This window comes from Perca fluviatilis, chromosome 15 (assembly GCF_010015445.1).
Source record: "Perca fluviatilis chromosome 15, GENO_Pfluv_1.0, whole genome shotgun sequence".
Classification (NCBI taxonomy): Eukaryota; Metazoa; Chordata; class Actinopteri; order Perciformes; family Percidae; genus Perca; species Perca fluviatilis.
Genome location: NC_053126.1, coordinates 7,260,401 through 7,276,628, shown reverse-complemented (window position 1 = coordinate 7,276,628; position 16,228 = coordinate 7,260,401). Strand labels below are relative to the sequence as shown.

General features: G+C 40.5%; 2 protein-coding genes across 10 annotated transcripts in view; one reads left to right on the top strand and one right to left on the bottom strand.

Moving 5' to 3' along the window:
* Window positions 1-2,017: 2,017 nt before the first annotated feature.
* On the bottom strand, window positions 2,018-6,501 carry dexi (Dexi homolog (mouse)). 5 transcript variants are annotated; one of them, XM_039824620.1, is made up of 3 exons: window positions 6,337-6,501; window positions 4,666-5,220; window positions 2,018-4,365 (listed from the first exon to the last, which is right to left on the bottom strand). In XM_039824620.1, the coding sequence occupies exons 1-2, from the start codon at window positions 6,379-6,381 to the stop codon at window positions 4,825-4,827; spliced, it is 441 nt and encodes a 146-aa protein (XP_039680554.1). In that variant the 5' UTR covers window positions 6,382-6,501; the 3' UTR covers window positions 2,018-4,365; window positions 4,666-4,824. The 5 variants fall into 5 exon arrangements, with proteins under 5 accessions (XP_039680554.1, XP_039680555.1, XP_039680558.1 ...); XM_039824621.1 differs by having other exon boundaries at window positions 6,342-6,469; XM_039824624.1 differs by lacking the exon at window positions 6,337-6,501 and adding an exon at window positions 5,610-5,691.
* Window positions 5,838-16,228, top strand: part of clec16a (C-type lectin domain containing 16A) — a 56,444-nt gene continuing 46,053 nt past the window's right edge. For 4 of the 5 annotated variants that reach the window (XM_039824618.1, XM_039824615.1, XM_039824616.1 and 1 more), the window contains exons 1-3: window positions 5,838-6,046; window positions 6,952-7,080; window positions 15,908-16,041. In XM_039824618.1, the coding sequence (XP_039680552.1) occupies window positions 5,973-6,046; window positions 6,952-7,080; window positions 15,908-16,041 (337 nt within the window). In that variant the 5' untranslated portion in view covers window positions 5,838-5,972. The remainder of the gene's footprint in view (window positions 6,047-6,951; window positions 7,081-15,907; window positions 16,042-16,228) is intronic. The other variant, XM_039824614.1, reaches the window with a different exon arrangement.

The following is a 16,228-nucleotide window of genomic DNA, read 5'->3' as shown; positions in this document are numbered from 1 at the left end:
GTTCTAGGGACAACAAGGAGCAGCTGGTCAGCAGACCTTAATGTCCTCAGAGGAGCATACTGCTTCAGTAGTTCAGCGCTATAAACTGGGGCTTGACCATGAAGAGCTTTAAAAACGAACAACAGAATCTTAAAATGTATTCCAAAGCAAACCGGTAGCCAATAAAGGGAGGCAAGAACAGGTTTAATGTGATCTTGTTTACGAGTTCCGGTAAGGAGTCGAGCGGCAGCATTTTTGAGCTATCTGTAATCTAGAGAGGGAGGCATGGCTAACAGCTACATATAGAGCATTACAGTAATCCAGGTGAGTTGTGATAAAAGCATGTATAACCCTCCCAAAATCAGTGAAAGATAAAAAAAATTGCTTCAGCTTTGTAGGCAGCCTTAGTTGAAAGAAACTAGCTTTTACAACAGAATGTATCTGTTTCTCTAGTTGAAAATCACCGTCCATCTTAACACCAAGGTTAGAAGTCAGGATATCGGAGGTTCATACGCTTCGGCTTGACAATGTTGTTCTTTTTACCAGACTTTCAAACCACCACCCACTACTCAGATTTGTTCATCAGTTCAAATGTATGAAGTGAACCAAAATGGTAAATCAGTCTGATTATGGGGTTTGAACATTTGAAGTTTTGCATTTTGTCACGTAAGTCATAGATGTGAAACACTTCTAATCTAGCTGATTTTGTTTCAATATTGTGACTATATAATTGATATGAGAAGGAAGAATACAAGCAGCAGTTACTGTGTAAATGGACAACGCTATACTTGAATCTCCATAAACAGAAAAAGAAAATAGTTGATTTAGATAAATGAGATACTATGAATACTTGTACATTACTGATAGTTCATGAAGTAGGCCTACTATATGAATGAATTCATGCTTTTTTATGCAGGAACACACACACACACACACTTAGTTTAAATCTTGGTATATTGCACGGCTGCCTCACAACAATCTCAAATATCATTGGTATTACAGATGAACTTTTTAACCCTTTCCTCAGTCAGAAACAGCAGGAGCTGCTACAGTGCATTGCATCAGAAAATGTCAGGTATGTCAGTTGTCAACCACAGGCATTCTATTCCTGGCATGCTCTGCAGATAAATCTGAAGACCTGGGCCCAGTTTTTCAAAAGTAATCCAGTGGAATTTCGAATCCCAGATTGGATCAAATCTTGGAAAAGGGTTTTTCAAAAGCAAAAGAGGGATACCGAACTAAGATCAGAGCACGTAATCCCATTTTACATTTGATCTGAAAACTTTGAACTCGGTTTGGAATCTATTTGATAAAAAAACAAAAAATAACAAAAAAAAAACAGGATTATCCTGATCCCATCAGAAGGGTGGATTCAGTTGTGATTTTTCGAACCAAATAAAATCAGAGAGGTTGTTTTTTTTTTAAGTGAATGATCACAAAAATCAATGTTTACTGATGATATATACATTTATATATATGAAGCATGTCACATCTAATAAGATATGGTAAACATTATAACATAACAAAATAAGGAATGTAAAATGTTTCTGTTTATTAGTGTTTCGGTTTCTTAAAATGAAAACAAACAATGGCTCTTTGTGGCCACCGGTATTTTGCCTACCTGTTGTTCTTTGCTAAGCCAGTAGGCTACGCTGTTGGTTCCATTTAAGGCTCTGGTAAACAGGATTTGGTAATCCTGAAATTTGGTATTTTGGATCACAGTGATCCAATCCAATGTTCATTTTAAAAAACTGGCATGAAAGTAAGATGGATCAGGTGATCCTGGATAGCAAAACATGGGATTTCCAAATCCGGATCAATTTTATCCAGATTCAATTTAAAAAACAAAAACAAAACACTCCTGCTGTTCTCTGGTGCACTAATGCTCTCTTGTGGACAAAATGTAAAGTGAGACCAAAAAAAGCACATGCTAACAAGTGAACAGTCTGAGATCACTTTAAAACAATTGTTCTGTCAACTTCAAGATAATCAATGAACACACGTCTAAAGTGACAGTTGAAGAAAATGGCGAAAAAGCTGGTATTTGCTCAAAGTTTATTAAATACACAGTAGAAAATAAAACTCTGTTACCATCCATTGCTTATCACAGCATGTGCATGTCTCCAAAGAAGCAGATGTGGAGGGTCGACACAAGCACTGGGTAAAGGCTGCATGTTGTTACCCATCTGTTACAGTCCTTGGGAAGTATCATGAGTTTCCACTAAACTAAGATGTGAGCAGAGTGGATCAGAACCTGACCAGCACAGTGTGGTATCAAGCCCGGGAAAATGCCACAACTATAACATCAGTGATTTATAAACAGTTTTCATTCAAATGTAAGATCTACCCCCATTTCACAGCTTCACTCGCAGTTGATTTTCAGAATACGATTCACTGTTCATCAACAGTGAGCCCTTTCCTTGTATTGATTCCATGATCTTTTTGATCAGATGCCATACAAACATGTTTTACAGTATTTTAATCAATATTAGTATCCTGAGCTTTAGTGTCACGTGATCTAAATGCTGTTTCAGATTCACTTTTATGCCGCCAAAAATAGACACTGATTTATACAAACGCATAAACAATCCAAAACATTGACAATGGCACCACAAAATATTGCTTACTGGTAGCCTTAATCCAGAACAAAGAAATCATTTGGTTATAAGTCATAATTAATCAATACTGGTTGAATTCTGGTACGAATGTTTTGAAAATCAGTCTCGCGTGGTAAAAGAAATCAGTTTGAAATGGTAAATATTGTAGTCTGTTCATATTAAACTGCGCTGTCAATGTTTTTGACAATCTTATTTTTAACATCCCTGTCTTTGTTCTTGAGTTGCAGCATGGCTTTTTCTGTTTTCATTCATTTCACAATGTGGCTGTGGGCAATTATCTGGTTATATACAGTGTGCCATTTGAAATGACAAAGTGTTGGTGAAAACCCCACCTTGGTGGAAGGTTGTCTAGCAGAATGTAATGTTCAAAACACTGAGTCAGCTAATGACATCCTGGACTAAAGCTTGTTTAGAGTATGACCAGCGCATGTGCAAATATGTTTAAACATGTTTTGTCTCTACAACTTGAGTTATTTGGTGGACGACTGTCACCACATTGCAATGACTGTTTTATTTTGATATTTGCTTACTCTGGTAGACAGGCGCTGTGAGAAAATACTGGTTCCTCTGCGTTGCCTACAAAAATCAATGTTCATTAATTAGCAGGGCTATAAGTGCTCTTCACGGATCTACAGTATGTACAGTACCTTCAAGGCTTACAAATATTTAGTATTGAATTGCCTCATTGCTTAAATTCAGTTTATTATTGCTGCCAAGAATATACATTTTAACAGAATTCCGAAATTCATAACAAACTGAACAGAAGGTGTGATAAAACCAAACTTTGACAACTAAACCTTTTTAAAACACACAACCAATATCATGCGTCAAGTCTTTTCTGTGTCTAACACACATTTGTAACATTAAAAAACACAAAACACGAATGCAACAATTAAAAGGATGAAAAAGTCAACTATCTGAAGCACTTCTTCTGAGGTTCTTTTTCATGCTTTAATACTTGCTGCATTACCGTAAAGAGTGTGGCAAGTGTGGTGTTTCTGATTCTTAAGAGAGCTTGGAAAGATTAAGGGTCTCCTATGTTTCACAGCCTGTGTCTAGTATCAGTGTCTTGCCAGTGCACCCACAGTTTCTAACGGTGCTCCTGAGAGTGTCTACATCCCTGAAGCAAATATACAGTATGGATGACCTCAAAAGACACATTTTAAATGTACACCTCACGGATCTATGAGCCTGCAAAGTAGCAATGCATTCTGAAAACTTAAAAAAAAAAAAAAAAAAAAAGGACAAATAGTTGTACTGTGAGTGATTAAGTATGCAACAGACCTACAGTGGACATTGTTTTCCAACTCTTTGCCAGTGCTTCTGAGATGTCACACTGTGTAGGACGTCACACTGTGACTGAAGTGGCAAGTTTGAATTCCCTTCTTCAGCAGTCGACTACCAGATCTTGCACAGCCTGGGCAGTTGTTCAGTGGAAATGCCAGCCACATCAGGCTACTGTTTCTGAACTGGCCGCAATTTAGACGATCCGAGTCATGCTCCACATCTCTGGTAATGTTCATTTTATATCCCCAGGGATCAGTCGTCTCCTTCCACTTAGAGCACATTGTGCTTCCTTTTTATCTTTCATTGTGTCTAAAGGTGGAGGACACAGATGCCAGCACTAACTCCATGGGGTCCAATTGGAGTCAACTGCTATTAGAATGGAAACGGACTAGACAGGCAGCTGATCCTGTGAAGAGAGCTCTTCCCATGGGACAGTCGCTGTTCATGTGGCCAGTGGTGCTGAATCGCTTCCTCAGGCTACCTAGAGATGTGGCAAAAAAAATAAAAATAATAATAATAATAATAAAAGAGTTAGAGAATACCAAATTACCAAAATAGCTTCTCTTACAACATAAAATAAAAAGGGTGAGCTTTTGTGTATACACATTTTGTTTAGAATCACAAAACCTCCTGTATCAGTTACTCCATCAAAATACAAAGCTGTTTTTGTAATGTTCAATGTAATAATGTTATACTAGTATCTTATTCTGACCATGAAACAGAACCCCCCCCCCAAAAAAAAACCAAAAAAAAACCAGCATGTCTTGTGTTCTCTGCTTACTTTTTCACTGATATGTCTGTGTGAGAAACCGCATCCGCTTTGAGGCATGTTTTCCTCACATCACTGACCAGAGTGTTGACGCTGGTCCAATCTGCCCCGGAACTCTGCATCATCACCGCCGCCACTAACATTTATTTCCCTCGCTCCAGGACCGCCCTGTCACTCAAGATACCCCTCAAAAACATCCAGCTCGTTGTCCGTGTCATAAGGGACAGAGGCCGGGTCGGACAGCACCCCGAGGTCCACCAGCGCCTGGTCCATATCCTCAGGCAAAAATACTATCCCCACATTTAGGACGATGTACTCCATCAGAAAGGCATAATAGAGGATCAGGACGTTCACAAAGAACAGGCCCAGATAAAACATATATGGAAGTTCGTCCAACAGCGATTCTACCGAATCTAGCTGGGCATAAATTGGATGGGTCATAGAAAAACAAGAGAGCCGCGGTTTGGGTTCTTGCGGGGCCAGGATGTGGCGGACTGGAGTTGCTGGTGTCACCACTAGAAATCTGTCTGCTGGGGTGACGGGGCGTCCATTTCGGCTCGTCCCGATCTGCAAACAGTGATTGAGAGGCAGCTTTTAAGTGCTATATTGTATTTGTAAAAAGGTACAGAAGAAAACAACAGCAACATAGGTCGTAAGTTTCATAGCTAAAAATAACCGGCAGAAAGTATCAAAATACCCCGTTAGCTAGCTCGACGCATTCTTTGGGTTTGCGGAATTCAAGCCATGCCAGCTGGCTAGGGCTAAAAACAGTAGCATGCAATGCTAGTGAAAAGAAATGCGAACATTTCTTGAAGCCAAGTTATTTGGAGTTTTCTTTTATACCGTTAAACATCCGTCCGGGAAATACGAAACATTGAAAAATACACGCTTCTGCAGATGTTTTTACGGCTAACCGTCCCTAACATTTTAGTCAAGTGCATCAAAACAGTCCTGACCACAAAGCGACACCTGAAGCCTCGGCAGTTAATTGGCTCGCCGCTTGACAGGCTCTGCTGTGATTGGCCTTTGAGGACGTGTCGCGTGCGTTAACAGTCACTGCTAAACGGGAAGTGAATGTTGTAGTTTCCCTCCACTCGCTGTTGTATGCTGCAATGTGGGGAGAGAACAGCAACTCCCAGACAAACCACACACCAACCTGTTACGTAATGACCACTCAGCGCTGCTATCGCCGCCTATCACCTTCTGTTTGCTAAGTAGCTATCTGTACGGGAAAGTGGGTGTAATGGATTGATTTGCGGACACTTACGTTAGCGAAATAACGCGCCTGTCAAAACATCACACCCTTTAAAACCACAACCATGTTTGGCCGGTCTAGGAGCTGGGTTGGAGGACAGGGGAAAGCGAAAAACATCCACTCCCTGGATCATTTGAAGTGAGTGGCTAGCATAAGATACGCTAACGTTATCCTCTATGATAACAGTTTGAGAACGACTGTGTCAGCGTTATTATCATTAGCTAAATGTTAGTTGTTAACAGCAAAAATATCAGCACTCAACTAACTTAAATGTAGCTGTCCAGTCAGCTAACGTTAACTCAAATATATGGTTGCTGTATCGTTTATATTCTGTTTGGCAAGGTAGATAGACATGTGAGCTAACGTTAGCTGTTAGCTTAAAGTGAAAATCCACCCTAAAACAGACTTGACACTGTAACGTTACTAACCTTACCCAAATGGTTTTGGACATTAATAAGGCCAGTATCAACCATTAACTATCCATACAAGCTGACAATCGAAGCATCAGTAAAGCATATGTAAAAAGGCCTGCACAGGTGTTTTCAGTTCTTCTTGCTGATTAGCTAGACCTCTGCTCAGGTTAAGTCAAGTAACGTTAGGGGAGCTATGGTGGCAATTACCAATTAGAATGACAGAACTTAAAGTTGTCCCACCACAACAGGTGCAACAAATTAAACGGAGAGTGAGAGAGAACATCCAGCTCAGTTTGCACACGCCCACAGAGGCAGTGTAATCGGGCAAAATAAATGAAAACGTATGGGTGTAACTACAGTGTATATGGGCTTGAATTGGGTGGTTAATACATTACACTACCGGTATTTGGAATATATGGCCCGTTGATTTTAAATTAGAAGCTACCTTTTGTAGGCTCATAGTAATAACACATTTATTTATTTCTTTGACATTCTAGATGGGTTTTATTTGAATATAGGTTGTTTCATTATTCTGGTCTGTGGAGAAACTTCCAGTTATGTCTACATAACACTGCAGCTTTTACCACTGTTTTTCACAGCATCTTTCTTTCATTAATGTCTCTCTATCAGGTATATGTACCATGTCCTGACCAAAAACACCACAGTGACAGACCACAACCGAAATCTTCTAGTGGAGACCATCCGCTCCATTACAGAGATCCTCATCTGGGGGGACCAGAATGACAGCTCTGTATTTGAGTAAGTACCAGTCAATGTCAAATCCCTTGCCTGAAACTACAAATATGTAGCCTGACGCACCAGATGGTTTGTTAACATAGAAATGTATGAGAAGCCGTCGGAGAGAGATAGAAATATGACTCATAATAATTATAGCAGTGGGTATAATGGAATGAACAGTGGCAATTATAGTAACAGTAAAGATAATGGAACTGTGACTAGTAATAATAGTAGTAGCAGTGTAGGGCGTTAAGCTGGACCACAGCAGCAGCAGCTGCAAACCAATCTAGGTGCCACCGAAATCCATGGGCGATATTTGCACAGGCAAACTTCAACTTGAAAACTATTTAGTTTTCACTAACATTATAACTGATAGATGTATAACCATACTCTAGTTTACACTTGTAGGCAATTTAAGACTCCTACCCCCACCTTCTGAATGGCAACATTGCTAATAACTATCATAACCATCATGCTGCTCTGATCTCTGACTGTGAACCATTCAAGACTAAGTAAAACAGTACTTTAACATACTTGTGTGGAAAAATGCATTTAAAAAAAATGTTAAGACGTATAAGGATGTCAAAATGTAGAAGTGATTATTTCATCAAAAAATATTCTGGGTAACTAAAATGTTTGTATTTTGTAAGACCTCGGATTGACTCATTTCCGTCATCCCTGGGAACTGAAGCTCATGAAACCATTGTCTTTTGTTTTTAATCAGAAGCAGCTCTGCAATTAGTGCTGCATGTAATCACTTCTGTTTATCCACTTTGCCACCTCTGGCTGTATTATATGAAACAGGAAAAGCTATGGTGCAAAGTACTGGAGTGCTCTTGTCTTTCTAAATGTAGTATTTACTGTGATGTAGCTAGATTTAGCCAGTCTGAGATCAGGTCCAATTAAAATGAGCTTGACGTGATAAACTGCAAGGTGTTTTAGGGTGAAATTAGCATATATAAAAGTGTAGATGCATGTCACAAAATCCTCACAAAAATGATGGTTGAACAGGTTCCTGTCTTTCTTTTTAAGATTAGTTTTTGGCTCATTGCCTTTATTAGATGGTGTTACTAAGAAAAAAAAAAAGAAGTCAAAACACAATTATTAGCCAAGTAAGCGAGACCTCTCTGAAAGCCTATGAACCGTGGGGTGTAAAAGTAAAACCGCTACCATCCCATGCTGTGTGTTATGATCTCTCAGTGTGCTTTATGTGAGGTCCTGTCATAAAACACTGTCACTAAGATACATTGGGCTTGGAATTACACAGCAGTGCTTTATAAATATTTTTGTTGCCATACTCTTTGGTACAAAACTTTTTTGAAGCCAAACTGAATGTATGTGCTTAATGACTGAGGACTTCTACTGTCCAACTACCATCAGCAAAATGATCAGTGTGTTTCTGTGATTTGGTGGTTATAACAAAGGGATAACTGAAATACTAGGCTAATGGTGCAACAACAGAGGAACACAGGGTGAAAAGAGGAGCTGCAGCAATGTGCAGTACAACAAAAATATGGTGTTTTTTGAAACTTAAACCATGTAAACCTATTCTGGTACAACCTCAAAATACAATTATGAACCTGAAAATAAACATAATATGACTGCTTTAACACCTGGCTTGACTCCTATACCTGCAAAGAGTTGATTAATGAGGCAATTTATATTAAAGTGATGGTTCGGAGTAATTCACCCTAGGGTCCTTTGCACCATGACCTCGAGCCAAACACCCCCCAGAAGCTTTTTTCACCTGGGTTGAACATTGGGAGAGTTAGCTAGAGTAGCGTTATCAGCTGAATAGCTTAGCGCAGGGGCTAATGGACCCATGTTTGTATCTTGTAAGTTACCCCACTAATAATGCCCGAAATGATACCAAACGTCTACAAGTAGTACAAATAGGTTATGCTCTCATAAAACGATGGATTGGAAAGTTTGTAAGTACACCAGAAGTTTATGAACACTTGCCTGCTCTCTTCAGCTCTCTGCTGCTGCTGCTGCTACCTGCAGTTAGACGAGTGCTTAGGGCCGTCTACAAATTACTACACCGAAAAGAGATACAACAAAAATATTAATTTAATGATTAAATAAGGTAATGTCTCCAAACTTACTTCAATTATTACTTGTCTCCTGCTAGTTATACTACAGCACTTACTTTAAAAAAAAGTTAAATTAAAAAATATTTTTGTTGCATAAGACACTATCAAGTTTATACGTTACCATGGCAATGGTTTTGTAGTGTTGACATTTAAAAACAAGTCAATTCCAGTGATTCAATCAGAATCATTCTTCTTCAGCCTGAACACGTACTGTTCATTTGTGCTTGTTGAATTAACTGTGTTTGAGTACTCTCTATTCTCCAGTCTATTGTTAGAAATCGTTGGAAATTTGTCATTGTCACTTTGACACTTCAGCCTGTTCTGCATGTTGATATACAACAACAACAACAACATACCAATGGAGTTTGTTGAAGGAAGCAGAGGCATCTACAGACCCATCAGGGTGTTGTTCGACACGACCATATACGAGCGCGCTTTGCAGCTCTGCTGGCATATGAAGTCTTACAAGACCAATATTGCATTGGTGATTGAACTTTTGAGGCTTCAGCGGGAAAGTAGTATCCCATCTAAGGTGACTGTTGAAGATATGACAGACCTGCTGGTAGAGCAAAGCAAAGCTACAGTGAGAGTGCAGCTCTGGGAGTTTGAATTGGAGGACTTTGATGAGGAAGATGCCAAGCCTCTTCTCATGCTTGTTTGGGAGGTGATCAACAGCATGAAAATGAGAGACATTGAGTTTGAAGCCAGAAGTCTACTTAAGTCGCCAGAAGACATCCCTCCTTGTTTTCAACATCCAAAGCTTGTTAATTTGGCTCAGGAGTACGGCAGGAGCCTGACACAGCAGCTGCAGTCGGCCCCCAGCTCCAAACTGCTTGGCCCAAGAGATGTGGTGATGGAGGTGCTTCCAAAAGTCTTGCAGGGCTTCTGGTTACCTCCTCCAAGCACCTTCCTCAACATGCCCTCCCAGCAGCTCAGTGAAATGGCTGTTGGTATCACAAAGTTTGTTTTGGACCGGGTCTCCACTGCTTTGTCCACTGTGCACCATCGGGTCAACTTCTCCCGGTCCATCAGAGACAGCATGGTCCTGTCTATCCAGGAAACGGTTATGCAGATGTACCCTCGAGACGTCCTGAGGAGAGGGCTTAACCTCTTTGCAGCAGAGGTGCTGAACACTATTGTTGATGCTGCAGTGAAAGAGGTCCTTATGCTGTTTCAGCCTCAGACTGATACTCATTTGCCTACAAATTCAAGGACCAAAAACAATTGCACCCAGCACACCCAGGCTGGAGATTTGAATGAGGAGCCTGGTCTGGAGGATGGTGGCGAACCAATCCAAGATCCAGACTCTTCTGTTTTGTCTTCTCCGCCCACTCCTCTGACTCCCAATACTGAACCTGCTGCCAATATTTTCTTAGATGAAACAGTATCCTCTGCCTCTATGCCCCGCCTAGAAGCTGACTCTGCTGTGGTTCCAGCTCTGCCATTTTCTGTTCCGCCTACTGATGAACCTCTTGCCATCACTGTCATTCAGGATGGTTTGACAATCAGCCAGATTGAACCAGTGGAGCAGTTTACCCCAGAGACAGACGTTGCCGAGGTGTCATCACCACCACTTCCTCTGACCCCTGCTACTGAACATCTAGTCATGACATCAGTCCTGGATAGTAACGATATGAATTAAAAGACTACCAGAAAACCTGACTCTTCTGTCTTGTCTCCTCCACACACTTCTCTGACTCATTCTAAATCTTCTGCAAACATAGACTTGGATGAAATCGAGGATTCTTCCTCTGCGCCCAGCCTAAAAGCTCCTGTGGCTACAGCTCATCCACCCCCTCCGACTCCTCCTGCCGAACCCACAGTGACTACATCAGCCCTGAATAGTGAGGACTTGAGTGAGACGATGACCAGAGAACCGGACTCTGTTGTGGCTACAGCTCCAACACCTACCGTGACCCCTGCTGATGAACCTCCTACCATCACTGTTGTCCAGGATGGTCTGACAATCAGCCAGATTGATCCAGCTGAGCAGCCTGCACCAAAGGCAGACTTTGCTAAGAGGACATCTCCACCACTTCCCATGACTCCCCCTGCTGAAACCCCAGTCATTACTTTAGTCTTGAATGGTGAGGATGTGATCAAGGAGCTCAGCAGAGAACCAGACTCGGCTGTGACTGGGACTCTACAGGCTCTTCCAATCACCCATCATGCAGCGCAGGATGACCTGACAATCAGCCAGGTTAAGGTTGAAAAGAAGAGTGGAGTCCAGCGCTTCTTCAGTTGGTTCAGGAAAACACTATGCTGCTGTTGCCTGCCTGAAGACGCAGACTGAGGGCCAGATGTACTATCGCATGGGGAAAGTGGGAGTTTCCCATAAAGAGATGGGAGGGGAAGCGTAAAGTGCGCCTGTGATGCCCTTCGGTGTCATTTAAGTGTTAACTTGTGCTTCCTGTTTGCAGGTTACTAAGTAGCTCAGCTGGGTCTGGTGTACTTCGCAAGGTTTGTTTTTCTTTGTTGGGAGATGCACTATGTGTTTTGTTGGAAGCCTTTGTTTGTGAGGTGATTTGCCTGTGGTTAATTCAGAGAATGATTGTTACTGTCTGTTGCCCTGTGGACAGAAGTTTCTCCGTTAGGCTGTAGGGTGCTTTTATCCAGGTATGGTGTCCGTTTTTTTTTTTTTTTTTCTTTCTATCAGTGTGGTAGGAAAGTGGTTAGAGCGATTGTCCTTGGGGGCACATCCGCTGCAGCTGGAGAGTCGCCAATTTTTGGTTGCTCTTTCGGGCTGCTGGGCTAATGTCATTGAATGCATATAATGGTTATTATATGCAGTCAATGCCGTTTATAACTACCCACCGCAAGTACCACACGAAGCCTAGGGTTGAGCTTTAGTAAGCTTTTAGCTAGGCAGTTAGGGCGAAATTCTCTGTCGTTAGGCTGACAATTGCTAAAGTGCGACTGTTTTTTTTTTTGAGGCGCCCACAGTAGATTTGTAAATAGTTGTAAAAAGGATCAGTTGTTTGAGATCGATGATCATTATAGCATTGCTATTGCAGGGAAATGTCGTAAGGATAAGATTAAAAGGAGAGTTTTGATGTCTTTATTTGAATGTGGTGTGTTAAATAAAACTGAGACTGAGTCTGTGCCCATGTCCGTATCTGTTGCAACAGGGTGCAGGCAGCAAGTTTAACCTTTCAGCAGCAGAAGGAGCTGTTAGCTTTGCAGTTTGAGCAGGAGACGCATAGCAGGCATTTTGAGAGAGGAAAAGTTGGAGTTGGAGAAACTTCGGCAGGCAGAAAAGCTTGAATTGGAGAAAATGCATCAGGAAACTGAGAGGAGGAAGTTGGACTTGGAGCAGTCTAGGTTGGAGTTAATAAGAGAGGGCAAGCTTGTTCCTGGGGGTTCTGGGGGTCATGATGATGCCTCCATGGACTCTGCACCGGGTGGTTTGAATATTGTTGCCAACTTGCGTTTAGTGCCGCAGTTTAATGAACGGGACCCTGACTCTTTTTTTCACTCGCTTCGAACACGTTGCTGATGCAAAAAAAAAATGGCCAGATTCAGACAGGGTGCTGACGCTTCAGTGTGTCCTCACTGGTCGGGCCCAGGAGGCCTATTCGGCTATATGTTGTGAGGATGGCTTGAATTATACGAAGCTGCAGTATCCTCTTGTCTCTTCTCTCTGCTCTGGCTGTACTCACAGGCACACCAAGGTTTGGTTAGGTTGTCCTAGGTTTGCTTTTTGCTGAGTTTACACTTTACAACACACACACACGCACCTATTTCACTCATGCACACCCTACACCTCTGACGCTACTGATTTCCACATCCCATTCTGTATATAGTTAATTTGGTCTAATTTGGTTCAATTTGGTTTAATAAAGTATTATTTAAACATTTAACATGGTGTTGTCTCCCTCTTTGTTATGACCACCTGAGCCAGGTCACGACAGCACCTAATTATGTATTTTGCGGTATGTACAAAAAACGCCCGTGACAGCGCACCTAAAAGCAGGGTGTAATCAAATCTCCGACTCAGCGTTCACATTCCATTCCAGCAGTTGTTAAACTCCTCGCTACGTTACAAATATTAGCATCAGGATCATTTCAAACATTCATAGTGTCAGCAGTGGGGATATCGCAGTCTGCACTCAGCCGTATCATAGCACCAGTATTTAATGCTTTGCTACAGCGCACTAGTCAATACGTACATTTCCCCACCACTAATGCCGAAATAACACGCATCAAGCTTAAACAGCATAAACAAGCAAATAAACTTTGTTATTGCTAAATCTTTGTTTGACTGACAGTGGCTGATCCATGATAGAAAGAGAGAAGGAGGCCCATTCAATTGTGCTTTTAAATGCGCACAATTTACGGTATAGTGGGCAGAAAAAGGCACTGATTACCCGATTAACTGCAGGTTTGGTAAATCCGACAGCGTATCACAGCGTGTGCTTTCTGCATGTTGGCCATGGCGCAGATAACGCTACTTTTAGCAAATGTACGTACATCTGGTCCTGAGCCTATTCCTCACTTTGATTATTTCTTTTTTCGTATTGTTTATATTCCTGTTGAAAATAAATTAATTGTTGCATATTAATCAGTCCACATCACTCTGTTTCATTTAATGTGTTGTGAATTAATGCAACAAGACAAGACGTTACGAGTCTTTATAAAGGTTTAAGATGTCTTAGCTCAGTGCCAGAAAATGTGAAAAATCATAACATTTATTTTTATATACAAACAGCCAGCAATAATAACAGACGTAAGAAATGAGCACTTTGAAGTGCAGATAAATTATTAAGGTGACAAAGTTTTTACATCCACAAAGAATATTCAAAGGAATGCATCAGAACAATCATAAAGTACAATACTCTTGAGTTACTAAGAAACTTTCTAATTATAAATGTATATTGTAATGATTCCTTGAGGTACTGAAGGTATTTTCTTTTACTGGGGAAATTAGTCCTATTAAATGTGCAAAGTTGACCAAACGTGAGACAAAACTGCACTTCAAATGTTGGCTAATAATAAAAAGGTGAAAGGGGAGAGTATAATTAATGGTTTATAGGATAGTACTGGTGAGGTACTCCAATTTGACACTACTGAATGATAGACATTTACATTTCATTAATGTGATGTTTCCCCCCCAAAACTTTACTCACTCTAAACACTAAATATATTTTAGATAATAGGCTACAATGTATTACTATGAGAATTGTAATAAACTATGATCCGTGAAAAAAATGCCAGTGCATGACCAGCAATTATTAAGTATTAAAAGACTTGACCTTAAGTCACTATAAAATGCTTTTTAATGCGTCATGATTATTGTTATAAAACATTATTGATATTTACAAGTGCTTATAACTATAATTATACAGTGCTTCAAGCGCATTATGCATTATAAGTATGTTTTTATAATGCATTATAGACATGGGCGTCGCAGAAATTGTTACGATATGGTATATATTTTATAAAATCTGGGTCCACCAAGTATTTCTAATTTTTCTGTGATAAATCTGTTGTTCTAAAGCAATGTTGACAGTTAAAAAAAACAGTATGTGTCACGGTTATAAGGACTAATATTTATAATCTGATTGAATCAGATTATAAATATGCGCGTCCGTGCGTGGTTCGCATGACAAGGTTTTTCTGTTCTATGGTCGACAGGTGCTAAATAATAAAAGCACCAAGAACAAGTGAGAGAGAAAAAATACAAGACAGAAAGTACACGAATAGAAGAGAAGAGTGCAGCTTGTTCAACTCTGAAACTAAACATCACTTCCTCTGAATGTCCTTCCTTTGTTTAGGTTCTCTCTCCTTCACTCTTCATACCTCCTCCCTGCTACTGTTGGAGATCAGTGCCAAGCAATAGAGCTCTTCTGATTATGGAAGAGAGCGCAGGTTTGGAAACAGGGAGGGAAAAGCAGCGCTGTAGGGCATGACTGATGGTTTGTTGGTATTGTGTATCAATAAAAACCAAGGCCTGTAAAATATTTCTGTTCAAATCCTGTCTTCATATTTTAGCCCTTGAAATTAATTCAGTTTTACAGCCTGAAAATCACATTATCTGGCAAGCAATATTTGGACATTTATTCATAGGCAGCCCAAACTTTGTAGGGTGGAAGGCAAACATGTCAACATGACTGAACCATTACAAGTTTGTACGGCATGTCCTAGATTTGGAAAAAAAAGACTGAAATTAAGGGTAGCATAAACTTTGAGCAAAATCTAAGAGGGTGCACCAACTGTTTTCCTGGATTTTGACACAGAATGGGCCAACTGCATGTCATTTGGCTCAGATCCTCCCACTCTGTGCTCCTCTCCATAGCTGTCTTGCTGTATGTTATGTATGAACCATGAAAAGAAGGTGATAATTCAGGGTTAGTGAAGTGAACCTGTCTAGTGATTTTGTTTGGGGTAATTGTTTTTACATTGACAAATGCGACAAAAAAACTAAATAATAATTTTGACTATGTATTGGTATATATTTTACGGTGGCGTAAGGTGCTGGAAAAAGCTTTAAAATGGACCTTGAAAGTGCTTGAAAAGTGCTTGAATTTGAACCCTGATTGATAGACAGGAAACATGGGGAGAGAGGAGGGTATAAATGCAACAAAGGTCCATTGTCGTACTCAAATCAGTGACATTGTGGGTATACGGTATGGGTCTTGACCACAAGTCCACCAGGGCGCTGCAAAAGAGAAATATTCTTCTTTTGATAATTCTATATCGATCACCATGAACTGATTCCTGTATGTGTCTGTGTGTACTCTCGTGTGTGTGTTCAGCTTCTTCCTGGAGAAAAACATGTTTGCATTCTTCCTGAACATCCTGCGTCAGAAGTCGGGACGCTACGTGTGTGTCCAACTCCTTCAGACCCTCAACATACTGTTTGAAAACATTAGCCATGAGACTTCCCTATGTAAGTATTTAAATCAACACTGGTTGAAAAAAAAAATAGAAACATATTTATGTTGTGATGCAGTGCATCAACACTGGTTGAAAAAAAAAATAGAAACATATTTATGTTGTGATGCAGTGCATTGCAAATAAATAGCCCTGTAACATGCAAAACACTTTTTAAAATGTATTTTTTTTTAGCCTGCTGC

Excerpts from the sequence above, each read along its gene's own strand:
- dexi (XM_039824620.1), bottom strand. The coding sequence starts at position 6,381 with ATGGTTGATACTGGCCTTATTAATGTCCAAAACCATTTGGGTAAG. Across the intron at positions 5,221-6,336 it reads TCCAAAACCATTTGGGTAAG|ATCGGGACGAGCCGAAATGG; the intron begins GTTAGTAACGTT and ends CACTGTTTGCAG.